Source organism: Hakea prostrata, chromosome 5 (genome assembly GCF_041222555.1).
Source record: "Hakea prostrata isolate BN-2017 chromosome 5, UWA_Hpros_2, whole genome shotgun sequence".
NCBI classification, from domain to species: domain Eukaryota; kingdom Viridiplantae; phylum Streptophyta; class Magnoliopsida; order Proteales; family Proteaceae; genus Hakea; species Hakea prostrata.
Genome location: NC_142604.1, coordinates 8,343,098 through 8,370,353, shown reverse-complemented (window position 1 = coordinate 8,370,353; position 27,256 = coordinate 8,343,098). Strand labels below are relative to the sequence as shown.

Below are 27,256 nucleotides of genomic sequence, written 5' to 3'. Positions count from 1 at the left end.
GGGTGAGTCTCCTAGTGGAATTTTTTACATCCACAAAGTTTCGATACCAGAACCTTGCTTAAGCGGACCCAGTTGCTTACCACTTGAACCAACCCCGTTGGTACCTATTGACATCTTTACTATTTTATTTGTGAGGTTAGATTTGAAATTTAAGAATTTAACAACTTGAATAGTCATTTTAGTAGAAAATATAGAAAAATAATCACATATATCAATAAAAAAATAAATCCAAATAAGTAACTTAATCAGATAATTTAATCATAGATAATGATAGGAGAAAAGTATACCATATCCGCATCCAATTAGTAATCGAAAGGATTCAGATACCATTAAATAGATAGGGATGCAAAAGGTCCATTTATAGTTTTACACCCTTACTGGCTTTGGGCCTATGGGCCATTTGATAAAGACTGGTCCAGAAATCAGGACCGGTTGAGAACAGCACGAAAATTGGACAAAGTGACCTAATCGGATTATCGGATAATATCGGTGCTCTCGGCCCCTTCCCCTCTGAACCGATTCGGCTTTGGGTGGATTTTAATCGAAGTCGATAACCTCGGCTTGGCGCTCCCTGTTCCAACTTACGGCTCTTACAAGTACGCCTCAGTTTTGAGAGAAAATGCGCGCTGGAGGGAGAGGGAAAGAAAGATTCCGGTGTTTGAGCGAAGCTTTCAATGTGTAAAAACCGATGAATAACTTCTGAAGTAGAAGAAGATGAGTATCGTGCCTAAAGAGACCATAGAGGTCATCGCACAGAGTATTGGTATTAACAATTTGTCTCCTGATGTTACACTTGCTCTTGCCCCTGATGTCGAGTATCGTTTGCGTGAGATCATGCAGGTAACCCCTTTTTAATCTTATTTTTAGCTGCTACATTAGGTTTTCTTTTTTATTCTGGAATATTTATTTTCCTGTTGTTGTTAATCCTTCGACAAGTTTGTGCAATTGTCTGTCATGCCAATTCTGTAGCTTAGATGAGAATTTTCATATAATTCAACCTCAGAGACTAGGAATGATTTGGAACAAGAAATTTGTGTTTTCTGGGGAACCTAGCACTACTGGTGACAAGATGAGGAAAGTTATCTAGGATGGTTCAACCACGAATTTTGGAATTAATATCACTGTAATTGGAGGTGGGGTGAAGGGAAAGGTTCCTAAATTGTGTGGAACCATTGGAACTTTGAGAAAAGATAGGAGTTGGCAGCTGATTTTTGTATTGAATAGAATGGAGCAATTTACGTGACTCAGTTCAGGTGCTTTCAACGAAGTTTGGTTTATTTGAATCATTGCTACGTTCATAACAACTAAAACTGCGAATCCCATTACTGGGTGCTACTGACAGTTCATAACTACTTATTGTTCATGGATGTGATTAATGATAAAGAATTCCATCAGATTTTATTTGGTTTCTTTGATTTCACAGAGGTGTTTTGCCTTCTTAATATCTATATTTCATACTTGTTTTTAATGATCTTTATTCATTGACCTCATTATATTAGTTCATCAAATACAAACTATGATGAGTTAATTATTCTGAAAATGCAGGAGGCTATCAAGTGTATGCGCCACTCAAAGCGGACAATTTTGACAGCAGATGACGTGGATAGTGCTCTAGGCTTACGAAATGTTGAGGTAGTAAACTCATAGTTAGATTTTATGATGTTGAAAGCATTATTTAGGTTTACATAGGCTCTGTATGGCAATGATTCTGTTTTTTTTTCCCATGTTTCTAGGTTCACACTTAGTTTCTGTTATTGTGGTTTTGCATGTTTCTGGGTCCTTGATTCTGTAAGTTAACACTTGGAAGAAAAACATTTCTGTAACAACAAAAGAAACACACACAAGCCCTTTTTGAAGTGTAGTACATCTTGTGCCACTGCACTTTAAAGAAAAAAGATTTTTCATTGAAGCCAATAAGGCTCAAAAGTGTGCTGCACAGCTGGTTATTGCCAAAATTAAATAACAGAAAAGGAACCAGAACACTGATCGACAATTTGACCTGTTTCTGTTTCAAAAACACTGAAAAATGGCAGAAACCTTTATTCTGAATGTTACCATATATAGTCTTGGTTTCTGATTTGGCTGAAATTGTCATCACTTCAGTACCCATCACATCTAATTTGAACTTATGGCTACAAAATATTTTTGAGTCACTGTTATTGCACTAAGGATCTAATAAGAGTCCAACCTACCCTCTATTTTTTCCCCCTGAAAAGATAATCTTTTCTCTTATTAGCTTGAGTATGAGTATTACCTTTGATCTTATTTGCTGGAGGACAAGTGTTACCTTTGATCTTATTTGCTGTAGTACGAGTGTTACCTTTGATTTTTAGTAAGGTGGATTTAGCAAGGACCCTGAGAGTCTGAAACTCCCACTTGGATCTGGAACCCTAATGTTGAAGTGCTGATTCTCATAATTTTGATAGTCATACTTGTGATATGGAAATGTCCCGAAAAGTTTTTAGTGTTCATTTTGGGTGGGTCACCATCTCCATTCTTTGGTTGGGCAGGATGTGTTTACATGTTGGTAACTTTTCTAATTATGATGTATGGCTAAGTGCACTGACTCATGGTAGGCTTAGCACCCAGGTTGTTTGGCCAATATTAGGTGAAGATAAGACTAGTTTATTTAGCATATATAGAGGATCTAGCCTGTGGCAAAGATGAAGGTTACCGGTTCCTCTACATTTGGATGCTTAGTATATATTTTCATCTGACAGTGATACAAATTTTTTATATATGGGATCAATCCTTCTTCATGTCTCAAGGAGGACCTACACTTCTATTTTCTAGTCAGACTTTCTGCATTTTTCATGGTTGTTCTATAGGCGGGACCATGGTTCTTAATATATATTTGAACATGCACTTGTACAAACCATAAGTTGAAATTGCTGCATATCAGGTATTGCTGTTTTGACTGAGAAAGCATAGAATTTCGACCAACTTTTAGTTTTGACCAGTTTAAATCAGGCTACATTTCAAGTTTGGCACTTTGGTGCAGAAGAATACCAGCTTTTAACCGGGCATTGATCCTAACTTGGGTTATCTGGGTTTTGGCCATTGCTGAAGCTGTTATCGAAACTGAGATTTAGAACCTTGGTGGGACTACTGTGAGTGGTCTAAATATTGACCTGTATTCTCTCTTCAATAAAAGAATTGTCGTATTTTCTTGTTGACATTTCTACTGCATTGGAAATTGGAACTTTTGGTTCATTTTTCAAGAGAATTAGCCACCTTCAATTTCCACTGTAAAAATACCTTGTCTTCTTATACTTATCTGTGGTTCCTGTCTCAGCCAATTTATGGCTTTGCTTCTGGCGATCCCTTGCGGTTCAAAAGAGCGGTTGGGCATAAAGATTTGTTCTATATTGATGACAAGGATGTGGAGTTTAAGGATGTAAGAACTTTCATTTGATGTCAGTGCTTTCATTTCAATTTTTTTAGTGTTGAAGTTCCTCATGCTGCACCAATATTTTTTGTGTGTCATGTACAGGTAATTGAAGCACCTCTACCAAAAGCACCACTTGACACTGCCGTTGTTACTCACTGGCTTGCTATTGAAGGAGTACAACCAGCTATTCCAGAAAATGCCCCTGTGGAAGGTCTGTTTCTGAGGACTTTGTCTGATATTTCAGTAGTTATAGTAAAATGTTAGTGAGTGGAAGGCCTGGTTGCACTGGGTTGGAGGCTTCAGTACCTAATTGGATACCTCTTTCAATTAGAATAGTGTCAGCCTTTATGAGCTGTACCACACTCAAGGGATAGGAAACTAACAGAAAAGTAGCTGTATACCATGTCATGTGTTTGAAGCCTGAGGGCTTTCCAATTACAAAGGATTTGATTCAGTTACTGATTCCCCTAGATCTTCCTTTAGTGACTCACCACAGTAAAAGAACCTTTGTTCTTGTAATTTCCTTAGTGCATGCTACTGGTGTCAGTAAGGATGTATGGCTACCTTATACTCCTGAGAAAAAGATGCTTGGCATGCTGGTAATATTTTACAGGCCTTCAAAAATTTTAAGAGTTTTTTACATGGCACCCATTGTTATTGGGGTGAAACTAGTGACCACCTACTATTATGCTCTATATTACATGACACCCATTGTCAAAATTACAAGTTACCTACAGTTAAGATTTTCTGTTAAGTGATGGGTATAATGATCTAAATGCCCTTAGCCCCATTTATCTCATTTAAATTTTGAAATGTAAATTACCCAAATGCCCTTTGGGAAGTAAAATGACATTATTGCCCCCAACTTGACTCACTAAATGACATAAATACCTTTACCCCCATTTAACTCATTTAGTGGGTGATCTTCTTCCTACCCCTTGCCTGTTGGAAAACACTTGCCACTATGGCTCATGGCCGAAAATCACCGTTTGTCGTAGATGCAACAATCCTCGGCATTAATGAAGCCCTCTGATTGGTGGGCGGAGGAGCTAATGATCCTTGAGATCGGCTTTTTCCGTAGAATACTTTCTGCAATGAAATCTCACGACACGAAAATCCAAACCCTAGCCTCTGCCTTGATGACATACCCCGAAAGATCGCTTCTAGATCTTGTTTGAAACCATACTAGCAACTTCACATCGCCTGATCCAAACAATCAAGAACTCAAAAATTGGCAACGTGATCTTCTAGAATCCAACATCGCTCATCTCTCACACTTATCTGTAGCCCCTTCTAGAGTCTAGGGTTTTGAGTTTGAATCACCGGAATCTGATGCTTTATCATTTGTCATATTCACGTGAAACCTGGTTTCATCAATGAACCTGCTTAAGTTGCTTTTATTGGCTGGATTTTTTCAATGAACCAGCTTAAGAGGTATTTCTTTGATCTGCAATTTTTGTAATTCGTAATCAAGTACACAGATTTTTTGTTTTCCGTTTCACTTCGTTACCTCACCATGTTATTTATGATGAACAACGAATGCGAATTAAATAGAAAGTTTGATGTTGCCATGGATCTTACTTTATATGGTGTTGAACATCCCGATTTAATTAGGGATTCGGAAGCTACGGATGTTGAGCATCGCTTTGTTGCTCAAATTGATGAAATTGAGTGTTTGATGACAACAAAGCTGGATTTGAGGAATGCATGGAGGGCAAAGCTGAAAACAACCCTCTTTTTGTTCATTTCCAAATCAGAGTGCTTCACTAATGTTGAGGATTGCTGCATCTACAACAAACCGGTGATTTCCGGCAAGGAGCCGTGGTGGCAAGTGTCTTCCAGCAGGCAAGGGGTAGGAAGAAGATGGGTGCCCATTGAATGAGTCAAATGGGGATAAGGGCATTTAAGTCATTTAGTGAGTCAAATTGGGGGCAAGAATGTCATTCTATTGCCCAATGGCATTTGGGTAATTTGCATTTCAAATTTTAAATGAATTAAATGGGGGTAAAGGCATTTAGGTCATTTTACCGATCATTTAACACAAAATCTTACCTGTGGGTAACTTGTAATTTTGAAAGTGGGTGCTATGTAATTTAGAGCATAATAGTGGGTGGTCTCTAGTTTCACCCCAATAATAGTGGGTGACATGTAAAAACTCAAAATTTTATGTTCCCTACTCTAAAAAATAATGCAATGGTTAGAGTCCTCTCCCCCTCCCCCCTTCTTTAATTGTGGTTCACTTTCTAAGACAGTCTTTTTTTCTTTCATAAAATTTGTCTTTCCTGATTGTGATTGAGAAGATATTACAAGCTAATTTTTGTACCATTGGTTATTTATCTTTCGTAGGGAAGTCCACCCTACAACATTTTTTTTTTTGATGAATGAAGAATTCATTACCAAAGAACCCTCCGAAGGGGAGAGAGTTCATTACCACCCTATGGCTTGTTTATGCCCTAGTTGGTTAAAATGTAATTTTTTTTTTTGGGCATTTAAAATGCGAACTGCAATTTTGGTTTGGAAGAGTCTGCAGAAAACATGAGCATCTCAGGAATATGTCTTAAGCACGTTAATTCACATATACATCTTTTATAATAATAATAATAATAATAATAATAATAATAATAATAATAAAAGAAAAACTGATATATAGGAACTCACAGTTCCCAGCTACAGTTGACTTGTTTGTAGTTCCCTTAGTTTTATTTATTATTATTATTATTTTTCAATGGAGCACATAGCTAAGGGTATTTTGGAATGTGAGAATAAGTGAATGCATAAATGACACTCAAAAAGAATCTGGAAAATATTAGAGCTCTAAATGGGACACAATCTTTATGGCATGGTGGATGTAAAAATTGTTTTCTTTAATTCTTTTCTAAAAGAATTGAGTTTTGTTACTTTGTGCTACTGCTGATATACCCAGCTGGGTGAAGCTTCTAACCTTAGTTGGTTTTTGGCTGCTTTGTAGCACTTGTAGCTCCTCCTGAAAACAAAAAGTCAGAACACAAAGACGATGCATTTCCTTCTGACATTAAGTTACCTGTCAAACACGTATTATCTAGGGAACTTCAGGTGAACATTATATATCCCATTGCTGGCTGCAAAATCTTTGTCAGTTCTTTCCATTGAAATTTATATATTCCATTTGGAACTCATTTTATGCTTTCTGTGCAGCTATACTTTGACAAGATCACTGAACTTACAGTGAATAAGTCAGACTCGGTCCTCTTTAAAGAAGCTTTAATGAGCTTGGCTACTGATTCTGGACTTCATCCTTTAGTTCCTTATTTCACATTTTTTATTGCTGATGAGGTATTGTAACCAACATGATTTAATATTTAGTATTTTTTAGTATTTTTCCTGCCATAAGTCTTGTGTGATGGTGAAGTTGTGCTGTTGCAACCTGTTAGTTCCCCGTTTGAAATTTGAAAACAGCTTCTTCTGCGAAGCAGGGGGTAATCCTGTTTATGTTTGTCTTCTAGACCCTGCTGCAGCAGGACCCTCATGTACTGTTACATTCTCAATATTTTTGCCGCCATCATCGGGCATCAGGACTGTATAAACTGTGTAAACCAATGCTTATTTTTCAAATGAAGTTTAGCTTGAAATTACATCCTAATGGTCCGAAAGTATTCTACCGATTACTTTTATTTCAAGGTAAATTAGGTCAGAGAAGAAGACATTACTAGTTAACTAAACCCTTTAGTATTGGCAATCTTCTTTCTTGTGATCATTGGATGACTCACTCTATCAATTGGATCATTTGGATCCTTTTGCTTAGGTTGATTCACTATCAACCACGAAAGGCAACTGCTGTGTGAGTTATAATATCTCTTTGAAAATACAAAAATATTTCACTTAGTCATTCTAACATGATTGTTCTACTAATATTTCAGGTTACTCGGAGTTTGAATGATTTCCAACTCCTATTTGCTTTGATGCGTGTTGTTCGGAGCCTTCTTCAGAATCCACACATACACATAGAACCTTATGTAAGCGTGATATTATTTACTGCACTAGTTGGAGTGCTTATAAACATGAGGCACTGCATATTTTATGCCATTTTGTCATTTGAAGGATCTAGAATATTGGATCCAGTTTTCTGATTTTTAAAATGATATATATAGTGCTCTGTCCGTGCATGCTTCATATTCAATAGGACTAGAGTTTCCAAGGGAATGGGAAGAATCTTTTATATATAGCTTTTTTGGTCTGTGTAACAGTTGAGCCTTTTATATGTTGGTTTTTCTCCTTAAATCCATCATCATTTCAAGAGGTGTGAACTTATCTCCCCCACCCCCAAGGGGGTGGGGGAAAGGAAAAGAAAAGTTGCCATGGAAAACTGTATGCTGCACCTGTTTATGGTGTCAATATTTATGATTGTCCATTGCATTGGTGGCACTCATGAGGTCAAATTTCAGCACAGTAAACATTGCTACCCAGTTCTGAACCTATGATGTAGAGGCTGCATCTGGAAAATATGCTTCCTGTCTCATTGTCTTCCTGATATAATGATATCAGTTGTATAACTCCTTGGCTATTTTTTTTGGGTGGTTGTGCTCAGGTGGCCATTAATGTTGCTATCATGGCAATTGTAGTGCAAGAATTTGCATGTTAGAAAACTGAAGTTATGGGTTTGTGACAAGTTTGTTTTCGAAGGAGAAAATGTTGGATGTTTTCGTTGTTGTTAGTGTTCTGTTGACCTTGGTTACGTTTAACATTTTTTTTGAACGGAACAGGAGAATTGCAATTAGAATGTCTAGAATAACTTTATGGCTTCCTACATGTACGTTGAGGTAGCGCATGGTACATATTTTTAAGGGTCTATTTTCTGCTTATGTAACATGTTTCCTTTCCTTGTTCAGCTACACCAAATGATGCCATCTGTGATTACCTGCCTTGTTGCCAAAAGGTTGGGAAACAGGTTTACTGACAACCACTGGGAGCTTAGGAACTTCACTGCAAAATTGGTTGCTTCCATATGCAAGAGGTGAGCTATTGTGTGGGTTTTTTTTTTTTTTGGGGGGGGGGGGGGGTGTGGTGGTGTTGTGATTGTTGTCTTAGATCAGTTATATGTGTGAAAATGGATGGAATTTACTATGCAATGTCAGCTATCCTAGGGCAAACAGCCTGGGTTTCTCTAAGTTTGATTTTCAGGCAACTGTTATTCCTAAAGGAATCATTATTATTTTTCTAGCTGAAAAGATTCAAACGTTATCATCATACTTCCCACAGTTTTGATCTCAGTGGATGTCACATTTCATGAAATTGAATCATTCTAGCAGCCTTCTCTTCAGGGCTAGAGTACTGAGGATGACCTTCCTTGTGGTTGACATTATACACCTGCGGGAAATCTGATCATCCATCAGCACTAGAAAAAAGAGAATAGATTAAGCAAGGAATGATCACAAGAGAGTTGTTGGAGGTTACTTGGCCATTTTCAACAGAGGGGTGATTTGATTCAGATTGAAGGAACTAAAAGAGCCTGGGACAGGAAAAACATCCATAGCTTTTCTTTTTGATAGTTAACAAAATACTCTATTAGTCATGTAGTCAATACAGCTCTACCCAAGAGGGAACAGTTTTGATGTGAACCCGATTTTAGGGTTAGGGTTTCTTGGATGAATTCCCTAAAATTTAGGGTTTCCTAGAACTTCAACCAAACCAGCAAATAAGATCCAAAAGATTAATAGATGATTATCATGATTTTACAGTAACTTGGAAACCTAAGCGTAAGGCTATAGGGAAGATTGGAAAAGGGTAGGGTTTTACTAAATTCAACTGGGATGAATAGGGAAACTAAAACCTATCCTAAAATTAATGGGAATTATTTGGGAAAAGGTTAGGGTCTTGATAAGCTCCAAATGGATGATTTGAGATAACCCAAAATTAATATGGGAAGGTTTGGTTAAATTGGGAAAAGGATAAAATTAGGGTTTTTATCAAAGTCACTATGGGATGTTAGAAAGATAGATAGGGTGTGTTGAGGATCCTAGGAAGCCTGCAGTTGGGCATGGAAGGGTTTAGGGTGATGAAAAGGGGATGGATACAGAGAAGGGAAGGTTTCTTGGCAAGTTCTTGGGCAATCTTTCTTTCTTCCTTCTTTTTTTCTTTTCTTTTTTTTTTTCTTTCTTTCTTTCCGGTTTCCAGATCTGCCGCAAGACTTAGAAAGGGAAAGAAAAGGGGCTGAGGGAGAAAAGAATGGGGAAAGGGGTTTGCAAGGGTTAGAGGAGGGTGGAGGTGCTGTTGCAGGGGTAGGGGAGGGGTCCAGGTGGGATTGCAGGGGGTGGGAGGGGGCTAGGGATGTTACTGCGGGGTTCAGAAGGGGCTGGGGAGACTTGCGCAAGGAGGAGGGAAGGTGGGAAGGGGTTCTTGGTTGCTGCACTTGTTTGGGGCTGGATTGCTGCTGTGGTAGTGAATGAATGCTGGAGATTGGAAGAAGATGCTGAAGTTGAAGTCTTGATTGGATTCTTGAAAGTTAGAAACCTTGACAACCGCCGTGACCCTCTCACATGAGCAACCTTTTACTAAAATCAGCTTTAATTCATTCAATCCAATCTGCCTTTACAGTTGAAAGAATGGCCTACTTATAGCCTTACGTCAAGAAAGAACTTGACTCAAACTGGGAACTAGACTTGGACTCAACTAGGGACGTAGGAACTAACTTAACTAGGGTTTGCTTCATAAGTTAGGATGCCCTTTACAACTAAATAACCACCACATAAATTAAAAGAACTCTCTTTGAAATAAAAGACCTAATTGTCTCTGAAGAGTCCTACTCAAAAGTAAGACTCCTTCAGACACTAGAACTCAACTACTAACTCAAACTAGGACTTCAAAACAAAACTGGACCCTGAAATTAAAACTGAAATTCTGAAATTAATATTCAGCAGCTGATTAGGACTGGAAATTGATCAAAATGGCCCTTCTAGGGGTTCGGCCAGCCCTAGGTGCGCTACCTTGGAGTGGCCTTGGGGCCCACTCTAGGGTTTTGGCCCTGCGGGGGTGGGGGGAGGAGTTGACCCTTGCTTGCATCAAGTTTACTACTGAAAGCCTTAATCAGATCCAGAAGATGCTCTGTATACAAACATTATACTGAACTTTACCTCACTTCTTCCCAGGATCTTAGTTTTCAATAAACAATATTGAGCACTTGGTCACAATGATATGAAATATATTATCAAGGAAATTGCTGGTCGGTTTCATGTCTACATGGATGGAACCAACAACTTTTGATCTTATTGATATACATCTGTTCTCTACACAATTCTTATGTCTGTGACCACTATTTTGGTTGAGTTCTTTATCGTTGAAAATTCATGTCATGAGTTGTTTTGCTGCTTTGCAGATTTGGGCATGTTTATCACAATCTTCAGCCACGTATAACAAGGACTCTGCTCCATGCATTTCTGGATCCAAATAAAGCACTGACTCAACATTATGGTGCCATCCAAGGGCTTGCAGAACTGGGACCGAGTGTGGTAAACTCTTCTTTGCATTAAAATTCAGTATAAGAAAGAGTCAACTGATTTTTTGGCCCTTAATACTTGATGATTCTCAAGAATCAGAGATAATATGGCCAACTGTTTGATGGCATAGATGTGCACCTCAGATGGGCTGCTGCATCTTCCAGGTGCCAAAAAGAAAGTATTTTCCCAGATAAGAAAAACACATGGTCTTTATCTTTATATCTGTGAAACAACACTGCAATGCTATAGCAGCTTGAGAAGCACAAAGTTTTGCATAAGTACCATCAAAAGATATTCAACTCCTTATTTCTATTGAAAGCTTACATATTTTTCCAAAAATTAACATTTCAGTATAATTCCTTATCAATTTTGTCTTCTTTTGTGCCGTCTAATGTCCTTTTATCTTCAATTTTTGTATATTGTTTTAGATTTTCCCCCCTCCCTCCCACCACTAGTATTTCACATATCACCTGAATTCTGTTAGGTCTTTTTCTTACAATCAGAGTAAGCATTTGTTCCTATTACGGATTTTGACTGAACAGTACTTTTGACAAACTTGACTAGGTTCGCCTTTTGATCCTGCCAAATCTTGAGCCTTATCTGAAACTGCTAGAGCCAGAAATGCTACTTGAGAAACAAAAGAATGAAATCAAGAGGCATGAAGCTTGGCGTGTTTATGGGGCCCTTCTGGTTGGTATCTTATATGAGAACATGAATCTTATTATAGTTTGCTTCCGAACTGTGGTTACAATAGAGATGCTAATGGAATATGCACTAAACAGTGTGCTGCAGGTCAGTGCATGTATGATCGTCTCAAGTTATACCCAGGTCTGCTTACTCCTCGATCAAGTTCTGTCTTGAGGACTAATTCCAGGATTGCGACTAAAATGCCAAGTAAGCTACCAAGAAATTTCTGTTGTTCTTGTTTAGGATTATATAATATTGTGGGAAATGTAACCCATATCTTCAAAAGTTGACAAAAGGGGTATGAACATGCATCACATAAACAATAGTATCTGAACACCCATCATGTATGGAGGGCTATTTCTGGCTTCTCTCAAGCTGATGTGAGTGAATTTTCGTGTATCCTGGTCAATTATTGAATAGGTTTTGTACTCTTGGTTGTCAGTGGCAATCAATTCAAAAGATAAATCCACAGATATAGGGACGATATAGCAGTGAAACTAAATCATTATTGTTGTGCATCAGTTTCCTAGAATGATATATGTTTGTCTCATTCAGTTATCGGTTATTTGTATGGATGGTACAAATGCTGAATTGCCATATTTCTTCAGACTAGTTTCCCAGGTTAACATACTCATATAAGTCATCAGAATCATATAAACTCTTAACACTTTGCTTCAATTCTTTCAAGATAAACGCAAAGCAAGTATCGACCACTTGCAGCAGCCACCACAGAAGAAAGTTGCAACTGATGGCCCAATAGGCATGATGTCAACAATTCCTATGTCTACTGGCAAGCAAGTTGGGATAGATGGTTTTCCCCATGCATCAGGAGAGTCTGGGGTGGGACCATCATCTTCTGGACTAGTCATCAATGAGAACATCTCCGGCAGTAGCAGTGTAACAGATAAGGACAGTGGTCAAGCACAGAAGATGTCAGCAATCCTTAGTCAAGCTTGGAAGGAGGATATGGATGCTGGACACCTCCTGGTTTCATTGTTTGAGTTGTTTGGTGAAAGCATGCTATCTTTCACCCCAATGCCTGAGTTGTCATTCTTCTTGTGATTTCCTGGATATGGTTTGTATATGTTATGGCTAAGAATACTTTTTGTTTAAATGAATGGTGAAAGATAGGATAATTTTAATATATATCCCACTTTAGGTGATTTTCATTAGGAAATCAGCACAGCCAGGATTTTATTTGTAAGCAATGTATACAACATCAAGCTTTTCCCAATTAATTGGGGTTGAGTACATCGTCTCTTAAAGGATGATTGAATTGGAAAAAGAATCATTATTGTTGCCCGCTGTAGTATTGCTAAATTATAATTTTATCCCTTGTATTTCTTGAAATTATTTATCGAATCTCTGTGTGAAGAATCGTTTATTAGTTAATAATGATGTGAAATCTTTCTATCTTTGTAAAATGTTTTAAATAACCCTGGTCAGTATTGATTTAACCTGCCTTAAGTTATTTTTTTAACTCTTCCTAAATAATTGTTAAAAGCTTATCTGTCGCATTTTCCTCCGAAAATGAAGTTGATAGTTTATCGGTGACCATGACTCAATAATTAGGGCAAATAATTTTACATTTATCTTATTTTAATGAAGGTTAAATAGTTTTTGCGACGGTAAAATGGTCTTTTAAGTAATATTTGATAGCTATTTAATACCATTTGAAGTGATGAGACAATAATAATAAGAGCAAATTGCATGACACCCTAAAATAGAGGCTGACACTCTCCTATATTGAAAAATACAAAAATCTAAAAATTGAATTTTCATTGGCTACAGTCTAATTTGTCATTCAAAACTGTTAAGTTACTATTTATTATAAGGATATTTTTGAAATTAAAATAAAATAAATAGAGATTTAAGTATTTAAATATATTCAATGACAAAATGGACTATTGTGTCCAATAAAAATCCAATTTTGAGGTTTTAAATGTTTTTCAAACATATGGTGGGGTATTAGTCTTTAAGGCCTCCATTTTAGGGTATCGGTGTAATTTTCTCCAATAATTTTCATAAAAAGGAAGGTTAAATGTGTAATTATACTCTAAGTGAACATCAGAAATTATTTTTCATTAAAAATGTTTTCTTTAACCAAAATTCCACAGTAATGAGTCACTCAATGAAAAACTTGAGCCGTGTGGAGAAAACCATAGCATGCTGGTCAGCCTCGCCAAGAGCGACGCATATCATTTTCAATCCCTGAAGGGGAATTAGTATGACGAGTGGGCATTTGTATCTTATTCTTCAACATCTGAAAATTTCAAGTCATTGCAATCAACTTGCCCAGGTGTTTGCGCAAACCATTGTAACTGGTCTCATACAAACCACTCTCACATGGAACTGCGTCATAAGAGCTTACTCTAAGAGCTCCACACCCTTCTATGCCATCCTTATATACAATTACTTTTTCAGAGCAAATTCTGCCAGCCCAGATAGCCACACCTTTCCTGCCCTTCTCAAGGCTTGCACCCATTTGGTTTCAATTCCGAAAGGGAAAGAGATCCATGCCCATGCCATTAAAATTGGCCTTGATACCAATATTTATGTACAGAATTCTCTTATCCACTTTTATGGGTCTACTGCACTCCTTCAAGATGCACGACAAGTTTTTGACATAATGCCTCAGAGAGACTCAGCAAGCTGGAATTCACTTCTAGGTACTTTTAGCAAGAGTCCAGGTTTGCAGTTTGAAGCCTTGGTTATGTTCAAGGCAATGGTGGTTGATAGTGTTCAAGCTGATGCAGTCACTTTAGTCATTCTATTAATGGCCTGCACTCAACTTGGGGTCATGGAGTATGGAAGAGGTCTTCATGCTTTTTTGATAAAACAAGGGATTATATGCAGTTTGAATTTGGAGAATGCGTTATTGAGTATGTATGCTAAAGGTGGAGATATGAACATGGCATTTCGATTTTTCATTGCAATGGACAGAAGAGATGTGGTCTCAAACACTATTTTGATCAATGGATATGTCGATTCTGGGCTCATAGATCTTGCTCGTGGTGTCTTTGATCAGATGGTTGTTAAGGACCTGGTTTTATGGAATTCAATGATACACGGGTATGTTAAGGCCAAGCGTCCGAGGGATGCTTTAGAAATTTTTAAGAAAATGGAGATGGAGAGCATAAAAGCAGATGAAACCACCATTTCTAGTGTGCTTTCAGCTGCTGCCAGCTTATCTGATCTCCAGTTTGGTAGATTAGTTCATCAATTTGTCTTGCAACATGATATAAGAATAGATGCTATTGTTGGTACAGCTCTGATTGACATGTATTTTAAATGTGGGAGTTCTGAAGATGCCATGCTAATATTCTACAAGACTGGTTACAGAGACACTTTTTCTTGGAGTGCTGTGATTACAGGGCTTGCAAATTGTGGGGATGGAAGTAAAGCCTTGACCTTACTTGAGGAGATGGAGATGGAAGGAGTTGAGCCAAATGAAACCACATTCGTTGCTGCTTTGACTGCTTGCAGTCGATCAGGCTTACTTGAGGAAGGTTGTCTTTTGTTTGATAGGATGACAGGGGTTTACAACATAAGACCAAAACTTGAGCATTTGGGCTGCCTAATTGATCTGTTCTGTAGAGCAGGGTTGCTATACCGAGCAGAAGATCTCACTAGAACATTGCCAACAGATGAAAGAGTCATAGCTTACAAAACAATACTTGGTGCCTGCATTAATCATTCTGAGGTTGATCTTGGGAAGAAGGTTGCAGAGGATTTGGTCAGTTTGGGTCCCCGCCAAAGCCATGGAGTCTACATCCTATTGGCAAACTTTTATGCCATGGTAGGTCAGTGGCACAAAGTGGTGGAAATTAGAGAACTCATGAGGAAATTGAATATGAAGAAGGATACAGGCATCAGTATGATAAAAGCTTATAGGTGATGTGAAGAAGTTTTTATCAGGCATTGGATATGCACCTTTCACTGATTTTACTTATTTATAACATCACATCACCCACATGAATAGAATCTCTATGTATTTAATATTTATCAGCAGGATCTGTTGGGCTGGGCTTTTTTTTTCTTCTTTCTCAACAGGGTTTGGGCTTATTATGGCAAATCAAGAAAAGCAGGCCTGCTATGCTATGCAAGCAGAAGACAGTGAAAAAAGAGTCATTTCCATTGGACATTCTAAGTTGGATGCTTCAAGAAGGTCAGGGTTTCCTTTTGACTTCTATTACAGGAGTCTATATGATACAAGGTATGTTTATGATGGTGGGCCCAACTTACCTAGCTCAACACTTGACCAGGTCCCCACATCAAGGTCTCTTCCTTTTTCCAGTAAATATTCAACAGCTCTTGTTCCCTTCCAATGTTACCTCATAAGTTGAGAAGATTTACCTTGATAACCACAAGAAGATAATGATATAAATAAGCAATAAATGATGATAATTGATACCTTGGACTTGGGTAAAATTCCAAACTCCTAGAATGAATAAATTCCCATTTATTCCATGAAAGGGAGATGAATTATATTTATAGGTGTTGATGTTTATAGGGTTATGGTTTTTCTAATAAAGGGGTGCATGACAGCTGAAGGGGCAATAGTTTTTCCCTTACATAGTTGGAAATAGTCAAGAGAAAGCCTGGAGATGAATTATATTATAAATGGAAGTTGGTACAAAACCTAAGTTTAGGACAAAGGGATATAATAAATTCGTGGTCTATCAGTCTATGTGCCAACTTGGAGAAGTAGGAATGTGACAGTATCTCAAGAATATTTTAAAGGCTCTCTATATTATTATTATTTTTTTTTTTTGGTCTAAAGGCTCTCTATATTATGAAAGATTGGAAAATAGGACACATAATGAAGACTTAGAGAAAGAGAGAGACATGGGAAATTAAACCGCAGGGCCATGGCCCACCCGATCTTAAATGTAAGACACTTATTTGAACTGGGCTCTCTCTTGTCAGTGGGGTTATGCTTCAATGTTGCGCATTAATTGCAATGCTATACATTAATTATGCAGTACTGAGCTGCCTAAAGTCTAAATCGATTCTCGACCACCATTTTAGATCTGGACTGAAGGCAACTCACTACTGCACAACATTGAAGCCAAACGCCTTGCCAGTGTAAGTAATGATAGTGGATCCCAACTCAGACGGATATTCTATCCTGATATGATACGTAGAGGTCAGTGCTCTCCTCACCGTTTTTCATTATACATAAAGAAGGGCCCATCGAGGTATCACCTTTGATTTTTCCTCTCGGAATTCAAAAGGTGGACCTCCCATTTAATATGTAGTGAAGGGATCTGAGGGGAACAAAGTCCTCTACTATGATTGGTTAGAGAATCTCAATTCAAATAGGATGGATCCTGACTCGTTTCGAGTCCAAATAACATTTCTATCGATGAAAGATATGTGCTATTTTCATACTTTTCTACTACATAATAAGGATAAGGCTCACGTATAAATTATTAGAAATCCTACTTCTATTTCATTTAGTTGGTGAGAACTGTAGATCCCACTCAACTTTCTCCATTCATAACCCATCTGACATAGAATAGTTGGGTGCACCGTCCACCTTGGTGGAGGGGAGAGGATCTGGCCCCGCTTGCTGCAGCTTTGGGGCAGTTTTCACCGCGTTGATACCACTATCAATCACAATCACGATTCTGAAGGGTTAAAATGATAGAGGATTCAGATTAGTGGTGACCCCACACGCGCATGAGTTAGCGGTCCCGATCAATTATTACATATTTAACCACTCATGTAAATGGGCCCGGACTCCAGCCTTGTTCAAACGATACTCGGATCCGATACCATACGAAATGGTGAACCGATACGATAGGATATCACCACCTGCAAAAATTTCTCTTCCTTGATGGTGAACTTTTAATGTCCTGGAGTTGTGGGGCATTGGGGCAAGTAGTTCTTTTCTCGAACACTCGGACAGGAAATGGTCGTAAGAGTTTTAATTACATTGTGCACAGGAAAGCGTGGCAGCATGCCTGCCATGATCAAAACAGAAGAAAAAAAGGAACTTTTTTTCCTCGACAGAGGCATGCAGAGCACGAGAGAGAGAGATGAATGACGTCTGCGTTTGCAGCAGAAATACGGAAGATGAGAATAAAGGCAGTGTAGTACTACCATTGAATTGAAGAAGGCGAAGATGGCGGAGATGGTCATGGGTGGTGGTGCATGGTGTCGTTTTGAAAGGACCCATGTCGTCGTTTAGCAAATTAGCGTTCTTTCCTGATTTCTACTCTTTAGTCCTTACCTTCTATAGGCCTTCCCTTTCGTTTCCCTCTCACTCTGAGAGTCTGAGACCCAGACCCCACTCAGAGACCTACGTCTTTCTTTCTCTCTGCACTCTTCTGCATTTGCAGTACTGCTGCAGCGCTTTCATAGGTTCCACTCTCAGTGGGTCAATAGACTCAATACCACAAACACTTGACATGCGAAATGCGATGCAACAACCTCACTGGGTCAAGTCCTTCTGCTTCTCCAACTGTCATGTACAGTTACTCCTCCACTCCAATCCAACGGTTCTGCTCTATCCACACAGACTTCAGTACTGGCACAGGGATTTGGAATATTTATTCTTAATGGAAACTTTCACAAAGAGGGTCTGTAGAATAGACAAGGGAGGGAATGGAGCAGGTAGAAACACTCACACAGTAAACATCGGTAGCTGTGGTGGTTGGTTTGGTTGGACTTTTGGAGTAAACACAGACAATTAAATTTGAATTATAACGGCTATATAAAAAGAACATTTTCTCGACATTTGAGGTAGACCCAGAAAAATGGAAGCTTAGTTTACCCCCCCCCCTTCTCTGCAATTACATATTAGCCTATAAACCCTATTCTGATATTTTAAAACTCGTTGAGTTTTGCCTTACCTGGAGCAGGTTTTAGACTTTTGAACTTTAGAATTTTTAGAATGTGAAGTGGGAACGTGTCTGTGACTGTGAGGCTGGATTACACGAGTTGATAGCGCTGAAACATGGAAAGAAGAACAGAAAAACAGGGGAAGACCGGAAGAAGTTCCTAGTGGGGCTACTGACATGGAAGAATTAAAAAGAATAATAGCTTTATAAGCTTCAAAACTTCCAATTCAACATGAACATTAGGGTTCATAAAAAATTTCGATTTGGGTTTGACCGCCATACCCATTTGGCCATTTTTAATATCAGATTGCACGTTAGTCCAGACGGCGTTGTTCTCGGTGATTCTCTCATTCTACTTTAAAAGAAAAGAATGAGAATAATAGAAGGGAAGCTTTAAAATTGAAAGCTGTCATCTCTTCATCTGCAGTGTTTGATCTGCATGTATTGCATGGCTGTTTAAGATAAGATCATCTGTTGTAATCTTTATAAGAAGTGAGAGAAGGGAAACCCAACAAAGATTATTATTCTTTAGCTTATACCTTCGAGGCGGCGCTGAGAGCGGATCAAGTCGTCTCTTCTGTTTTGCTCTGTCTGTAGATTCTCATATACTTTCTCACTGTTTATTTGTTTCTTTGCTTCTTCAGTTTCCAAAGACTTTCTCCACTTGTTGACACCATAGCTATTAGCTACAGTATCTTTTATGAACAAATTTTATATAAAAAATAAAATTTAGTACAATTTCAACCTTCTTCAATTAAAAATAAAAAGATGCCCAACAGTTGTACCTAGCTATCAGATGCAATCTGGTTCAGTCCCAAAAAAAAAAACCCTAAAATGAGCTCAACTGCCTAAATTCAACAATCATGTTCTGGTGTCTTGGGTTTGGTTTCTCATACCTTTGAAATCATTCACATTGAATATGACCCAATTCATATAGTTGTAGGGTCAGTATTGTTGAGTCTGTTTGTGTTGTACCTATCCTGTTCGTTTCAAGTCTATGCCCCGATGAACCACTAGTCTTATCTAGCATATACATGTTCGAACACCCCTGTCCGGGCCAGCTAGTAAGAATTTGGAATATCCGTCATATGCCACATCTGGAGCCACCTGGCACATGCGTGTTTGAAAAGTTGGACGTGCATTTGACACATGCGAACCAAACTGTCTACATCAAAACTTTCCATGTCACCTAATCTTATCCTTTGTGAATATTAACTTTAGAATTTTCTTTTGCTGACTAAGCCACATGCATGGAGCTGCCTCTTATGACACAACAAGGTATGGAACCCCCTTTGTATGTCTAAACGAATGTCTCTTCTCTCTTTCCTAAGCTCAAGCTCTTTTTCTAAGCTAAAACCCTGCAATCCGGTTCTGTGATTGTTCTTCAATCTATTTGGGCATCAAAGGCAATTTTCCGATCGAACCCAAATGTGTTTTCTTCACCGGTCAGATTCTAGTTGGTTCAACGGTCAGATTTAGCAACTAACTTTATGTATAAATCTGATCATTCCATAATACCTTTAGGTTGACCCACTAGTCTAATTCATATGAATCTTTTCCTTCAAGTTGAACGATAATTCTATTAAAGATCAAACGTACATTCTGCTAAAGCATAAAGGCACATGCTTTTATGGGTGGTAGCTTGTAAGGGAGAAGAAAATGACCCCTTGAGTAATGTTTGGAAGGACTAATATTCCAAACTTAAACACAAAGCGAAGAAAATTATTTTCATAAAGACAAACACATGGGGTGGGGTGGGGTGGGGGGGGGGGGGGGGGGAATATATATCTCAACCCCTTACAACACTTATAAGGGACTTGGGAGTGAGTGACCGACAAGAGACATGTTGACCGAATATATCACTTTCTCTCTCCTCATTAATAAAGATAATTAAAATTAATTAGAGAGATTAAAAAAAAAATCCCATTTCCCGGAGAATCTAGAGCGCATCAGCCGCTGACCACAGCTTCGAAAACGATTAACAAATGATTAAAAGTAATTAATCCCCTTGTTCTTATTCTTAATTAGTTAATTACATGGGTTTTTTCTCAAGGAAAGACAATTAAAGATGTTGAGAAGAACCTATCGCCTCGACACTGTCACGCCCATATCTCACGTGACCGATGCCGGAGTATATGGTTGACCGTTGGATGGTTGCCACGTGGGCCTCGACTTACGGGAGGGGCTCGAGAGAGGAGAATATATTTGGACACGGAGAGGGAATATTGGGAGAAGACAGTGATGGGTGAGGACAAATAGTAACCGTTTGAAATTAGCGAAGAATGAAAGATTTTGATTTTATTTCCATTTATTTATTAATTATCTCTCTAAATGGGCTTGGATGTTTTTGCTGGGCTCATATGGGCCACGCTCACCTGCATGTGAGTTGCAGCCCGATGTTACCGGACACCCCTACCGTACTGACACATCTCGCGATATATTCCCTTCTTCTCTTCTGTATTTCTCACGAGACAAACATCAATTATATTCCTTTCTTGTATCTTTTTCTATTTTCTTCCAAATTTTGTGCGCGGGGGATGGTGTGTACTAGATCATGGAGAATTCCATCCCCACGTGCACAGCTCAACATATTCTACATAAACAGATCAGATTTGAATCAAATACCAGAAAGATTTCTCCGATTGGATCCCCTCGGGGCTGAGGTGAAATCTCGCTTTATATATAAATTATATGTAATAGTTACTCTCCTGAAGAATAGTCAAATTTGCATATAAGTTGGTCTGGACGAAACACGCAAATCCTCTATGTCCAGACAGGGTGTGCATCTCTATAGTACTTGAGTTGATTGCTTGGTACTATAGGCAAGGCATCAAGTGACCAGATGCATGGACGCATGCCCTACTCGGACGCAGATCTTCTAGTTCCCCGAGTGAACTTCAATTAAAAAAAAATCTCCAATATCGATATGAATAGGTGAATCCAATACTAATTGCCAAAACCATTAAAGGTTGAGTTCAGATAACCTTATTGTCAGTAGAGAGATATGTGTTCCTTATATGTTTTTCTATCACATGATAAGGATGGAGTCCATGTAAAACTCGCCACTTCTGAATTATTTAGTTAGTAGTTAGAAATGGAGTGTATCCTTGTTGTATGGGGGGACAACCGTAAAAATACCATGTACCTCTTATCTTAAATGTGCAGGGTATAGGATCGAGACTCAAGTCATTTGGTCATGGTCTTCCAAGTTTATTGTACAAATTTTGTTTTCTCGTTTTCCAACTATTCTCTGCACCATCAGCATTTACTGCTTTGCATCTCCTTTTTCATTCCCTTCATATAGATGGGGAAATGTTCTAACAAAAAAAAACAAAAAAAAAAAGGGGAAATGAAACCCCTCTCTGTGGGACTCTGGTGCTCACTCCTTCCTTAAAGTAGACCCTTTTCTCTGTCTACTTTCTTTATCTTCATCTGTCCACCCTAAAGTCTTTCTCTTCTCTCTCGGTCTCTTTTCTCTTTTTCTGCATTATTTTCTGACTATTAGTCGCTGCAATTCCTTCAAATCTGTCACTTTTCTCTTTCAATTTTATTAACCCTAGAGAGATCCTACTAAAAGCCTGCCTTTCTTTCTTTCTCTCTCTATCTCTCTCTTCCTACACCCACCCCCCTCCCCAAAAAAAAATTCCATCCCTTTTCTCTCTCTCTTTCTCCCACAGTATAAACAATCTAAACATTCATGCAAATCATAAGGCACTCATGATATAATCACTGCCTACTCCAACCCTTTTGGGATCTCTTCCCTGCAAAATCTTCAAACTTATCACTCTCTTTTTCCTTCTTTGTCTCAGACAACTCTTTATCTACCTCCGTCATCTGATCAGGCCTCTAGTATTCTAGGTTCCTGAGCTCCAACTCCATGAGAACTGCTTTGCCTTTCCCTGACCTTTCTTTGCAGATCAGCCCACCATCAGTTTCAGATTGTGAAGCTAAGATGGATGTGGGATATGATGGGTGGATGAGAAGAACATTTTATGGTGAGAGAAGCTCCACAACAGACTCTGGAAGCAGCAGCAGTGATATAAGCCATGAACAAGGGTTCTTACAACCTGACAAGGGTTTTGATCTTCCTACACTGAGCCTGGGAATCGACAAGGAAGCCTTGAATGCTCAACCTCAACCTCAACCACAGTATCTACCCCGCAATTTTCACTACTTGCACCAACCTCAAATATTCAGTCGTGAATTCAAAAGAAATTCCAGAGTCATTAATGGAGGTAGGAGAAGCATTAGAGCTCCAAGGATGAGATGGACCACAACTCTTCATGCCCATTTTGTCCACGCAGTGCAGCTCCTTGGTGGACATGAAAGTAAGTAAATCATAACCAAACACACCACCACTCTTCATTTCAAATTGATTTAATCTTTACTTACCAAAAGCCCAGATTCAATTTGTTTGAATAAGCACCCATCTCATTTCACAACATATATTTTGGCAGGAGCAACACCCAAATCAGTTCTGGAGTTGATGAATGTGAAGGACTTGACATTAGCTCATGTGAAGAGTCATTTGCAGGTGAGGTTATTAGTTGTGTATTTAGCGTATCTTTATTATATTTGTTAGTGGAAGTGGGGTTTGATCTGTTTTGGAAAACAAAGGGTAAGGACAAAAGGGCATCCAGAGAGCAATCTTTGGATTGTGGACTTTTCTAATTATTTCCTCTTGCGTGTTCATGCAGATGTATAGAACAGTGAAGAGCACTGACAAGGGAGCAGGTATTTTGATCTTCCTCTCTCCCCACCACCACCACCTCCACCACCACCACCACCAAATGACCGCTCCCTTTCTTCTCTCTCCATTTTGTCTTGAAGATTTTGCTTAGTGTCTGATAAAGCAGAAGCAAGGGTTATGAGACTGATGAATGTTGCAGGGCAAGGGCAGGCAGAAATGGGTCTGAATCAAAGGACAGGGATGATTGAAGTAAATAGTGGTTTATCTTCAGAGAAAACTGCTCCAAGCCCTTCTTATGCTCTCAACACACCACCTCCACCATCATCACCACTAACACAGACACTACCAAAATCTCCAAGGTGCGTGTGTACTTCCACTGCTGCTCCATGTTTTCAAGTTTCATGTCCTTCTCTATATCTTATTGAACATGCAAGTCAAATGAACACACATACACATAAAGAAACATATCTTGGGTATTCGAGTTCATTTGAGAATTAGTTTTTAATCTTCCATGTATCTCGATCTTGATGATGCTACAGTCTAAGCTCTATCTACAGGTTTGAGACTTGGGCTCTACTTGAGAACTGTAGTTAATGTCTTTCACTGGTTGGGTTTTGGTTGACTTTTTCTATGGATCGATGAAAGCAATCTACCAAGAATATTTATTTATAGACTTTATTATCGATCAGTCTGGTTTTGTTAACTGGATCGGTTCTTGAAAAGGTCTTTGATCTTCCGTATGTAAAGGCTACTTATAGTACTTGATCTTTTCAGTATATGCTGCTGCAAATACTGTTTGTCTTGATTTTTGTTCAATTCCCTTCTCGAGCTGGTAAAAAAGATCCCTTCTTTTCCATTTTTTACTTTTCTGGGTTGTTGAACAGAAACGAAATCTCGAAGTCCCTGAACAATGAAGCTTCTGTATGTGGAGGCTTTGGTGCATATCCGGTTTCATACATTGAGTTGGATTCCATTAATTTTTAGTTCAAACACCCGATCATATATGCATAGAATGTTTTCTGTGGGGAAAATAGAAATTTTTATTATATCTGTAATATTGATTGATTTGTTACTGAGACCTTATTTTTGATAACTAGTGGGATCTGATCATTTCTTTCTATTTTTAGTGACACTTGAACGCATTATTTCATCATCCAGAGTGGAGCCTTCTGTAATTATCATCATTATTATGTTAAATTAAAAAAAAAAAAAAAAGGTCATCTAAGGTTCAAGATAAATGTAGATCTACAAGTTCAACCCTACTTTGTTTTATAATTTATTTTCTTATTTAATAAATCAACGTACTTTGCCCTTGTATTTATTTGTTTGCAGACTAGCTTCGCTGATGATCACTCCATTTCAGATTGAGTTACTGGTGTCTAAACCTAAGTTTCTTTACTAAAATGTCCAGAGTAATTAAAGACACCATTAGAGATTAGATGTACAGTCTCAATAAATGATCTCTACTATCTTATTTCGTTTTAGATTACAGATGTTATAGATAAAGAAAATTGAAGTAGAATGTGCAAAACCCACCTTATGTAGAATCCCCATTTCTGCTGGTATCAGGAGCAAATAGCATAAATGTGGAGGATTTTATTTTTTATCTCAAAAGAGATGCTATTAAATATCATATGTTCTTCTGCATTTTCATCTAGTACTATAGCTCAAATAGTAATGATATAATAAGTGACTTGGATGAATGGTGACAATGTTTTTAATTCACCATTTTAATTTTGTTGCCTTAGTTTTGTTTCTAAACGTAAATGTAGGAGACAGTGTCCACATTAATTTCCTCTTGCCTAATGCTTACACCCCTAAATTAACTTACTACAGAAGTTCATGGCCATCAGTGGAAACAAATGTTTGGAACCCTTCAATGAAAGAGAACACATCAGCATGTTTTTATTCTATCCCAGATGAGCTCAAAGATCAAATGAACAAGGTATGAGCTTAATTTACTGGGCTAAAGGCATCATAAGTTCTCTGCTATTTCCTAAATCAGTTCCATAATCTTATATTCCATTTTACTTTGAATAATGACGCAGGTTGATGGATATGGAAGAGAGCTTTGCACTTCACACAATGAGAAGGAGAAGTTGTACTTGAGCTCTTTGGCTAAAACCTCACATATGTTGCCAAACCTAGAGTTCACCCTTGGGAGACAAAGCTGGCAAATGGACTATTCTGAACCATCAAATAATGAGTTAACCCTTCTGAAGTGTTAAACTACTGCCAAATTTATCACTATTACACTTCTCAGAATCAAAGGAAGGGAAGGGAAGGAAAAAGAAAAGAGAAAAGAAGGGTCTTCTTCTTCCCATGAGCTTGTCTTATCAGTCTACCCGTACTCCTGGCATGATTCCTATATATGTTGCTTCCATTTTGTGGCATCAAAAAAGCAGAGAAGAAGAAGATGATAAGGGATGGGGCTGTTAGGTTAAAAAAGTGAAAGATGGACTGTGATGATGACATTGGAACATATAATGACCCATCAGGTAAGTACTGTTAGAAGTTGAGGGTCCTTTACTTGTTCAGATCTGGAAACTCAGCTCCCCAGCAAATGAATAGGGAAAAGAAAAGAAAGAACTTCTATAGACAATAATGGCTTCCTTTTTCAGCTTGTACGTAAATTGAACATCTCAGTCTGATAGCTGATGCCAACTTTCAGGTCATCTTCCAAAGACCCAATTGTGCCTGCAACTAAGTGGTTCTTATGCTTTATGGAAAGTAAGAGAGAGAGAGAGAGAGACAGACATTTGAGGGTTGTGAATGAATGTGATGAACTCAAATCTCTCGCTTTGTCTTGTTATATAAAAATCTGGGTAGGATTAAAGATGATGTGTGAAATGGCAAATGGATTGTACAAGAAAGGAGGGAGTAGTCAATGGAGTTATTATCTTGGTGACTATTTACGTAGGGGACCATGAGGTTGACAGGCTTGCCAAAAGAATCATTTATTTGGAAAAAGAAATCCGAAGTCCACTCATCAATATTCTTTCTCTTTTCCATCAACCACTTCAAAAGCATGTTATATTATTACCAAAGGTGAGAAGCAAAATCTTTTGAGGTTAAAACTTCGATGTTTTGGATCCTCTGATCCAAAATAATTTAGTTAGTCATGATTTGAAAATTTGATTCAAATTGAATATGAAGATATTGATTGGGTTGCCATGCACCAGTTTCTAGATTGTATTTTCATTCAAAGATGGAGAGTTAAATGGTTCTTTTGTGCTCTGTTTGCTACTCTGTAATCTCTACTGATCTATTTTGGCCGGACCACTGTAATTATATTGGATTGGCTTTTAGATTTCAAATCCAAATGCGTCTGTTGTTCCAAAGAATTTTCCCAATGGGTTGATGATTATTTTTATGATTTGCAGAATCCCGTGTGTTTTGTTGTTAATTTCTCTATCCTTAGTTTTTTTTTCCTTTGGTAATCATTTTGCTAGCCTTAGTTCGGATGATCACTGCAGTTTTCTTCTCTGGCCCTACCTGATTGAAGGAGTTTTCCATCAGAGAGTATCATTTTGCTAGCCTTAGTTCGGAGGATCACTGCAGTTTTCTTCTCTGGCCCTACCTGATTGAAGGAGTTTTCCATCAGAGAGTTCTGTGAGGCTGGGTAGGTCGTGGGCCTGTATAATAATGGTTTTCTCCATCTGAATGTAACTTTTGTTGGCATTTCTCGGGAAAAAAAATCATTTGTTCTACACATCTCTTGTTGTGCACGGCAATGTAATTTTTATTCCAAGTAAAACGTTGAGATTAAAAGTTTGATTTTAAAGTTAAAATGTCCAAAATAGCCTTCTAACTTCTTTGCCTTCTCAACCACCTATTTGGTATAAATGTGCATTGTTATGCACGGCCAAGGATGTTATCATGGCTTTTCACCCTGGTCTTTGAAGGAACTAGAATACTAGGGCTTTTATTGGTAAAAAGAAATTTTATTGACTAATAGAGTCGGTACGACTAGTGAAATAGCCTTTTGCAATCAGAAACTCAACCGGAAAGACCAACATCGCCATAGATTCCGTCATAGAGTTGGCATATCTTGGAGTGTAATGACTTCATTGCTATCCAATTTGAGGTTGTTAGACTTCTCTTTACTCCCCACCCCCTGGTTGCTGACACCCCAAGGAATAGGCTCATTGTTGTTTTCTGGGGTCTTAGC

The 27,256-nt window shown here is 38.2% G+C and overlaps 2 protein-coding genes and 1 pseudogene across 2 annotated transcripts; all 3 read left to right on the top strand.

The window, feature by feature from the left end:
- Positions 1–497: 497 nt before the first annotated feature.
- Positions 498–12,895, top strand: LOC149014865 (transcription initiation factor TFIID subunit 6-like). The gene is made up of 12 exons (XM_089155533.1): positions 498–840; positions 1,546–1,632; positions 3,296–3,397; positions 3,494–3,602; positions 6,360–6,463; positions 6,566–6,703; positions 7,288–7,383; positions 8,257–8,381; positions 10,740–10,872; positions 11,425–11,550; positions 11,643–11,754; positions 12,236–12,895. The coding sequence occupies exons 1-12, from the start codon at positions 715–717 to the stop codon at positions 12,607–12,609; spliced, it is 1,632 nt and encodes a 543-aa protein (XP_089011659.1). The 5' UTR covers positions 498–714; the 3' UTR covers positions 12,610–12,895.
- An 879-nt stretch (positions 12,896–13,774) lies between these two features.
- On the top strand, positions 13,775–15,445 carry LOC149014864 (pentatricopeptide repeat-containing protein At2g22410, mitochondrial pseudogene; annotated as a pseudogene).
- A 6,802-nt stretch (positions 15,446–22,247) lies between these two features.
- LOC149014863 (putative transcription factor KAN4) lies at positions 22,248–26,511 on the top strand. Its single transcript, XM_089156463.1, has 6 exons — positions 22,248–22,723; positions 22,853–22,929; positions 23,093–23,129; positions 23,285–23,444; positions 24,922–25,030; positions 25,134–26,511. Exons 1-6 carry the CDS (start codon positions 22,273–22,275, stop codon positions 25,311–25,313), a joined length of 1,014 nt encoding a protein of 337 aa, XP_089012589.1. The 5' UTR covers positions 22,248–22,272; the 3' UTR covers positions 25,314–26,511.
- Positions 26,512–27,256: the final 745 nt, after the last annotated feature.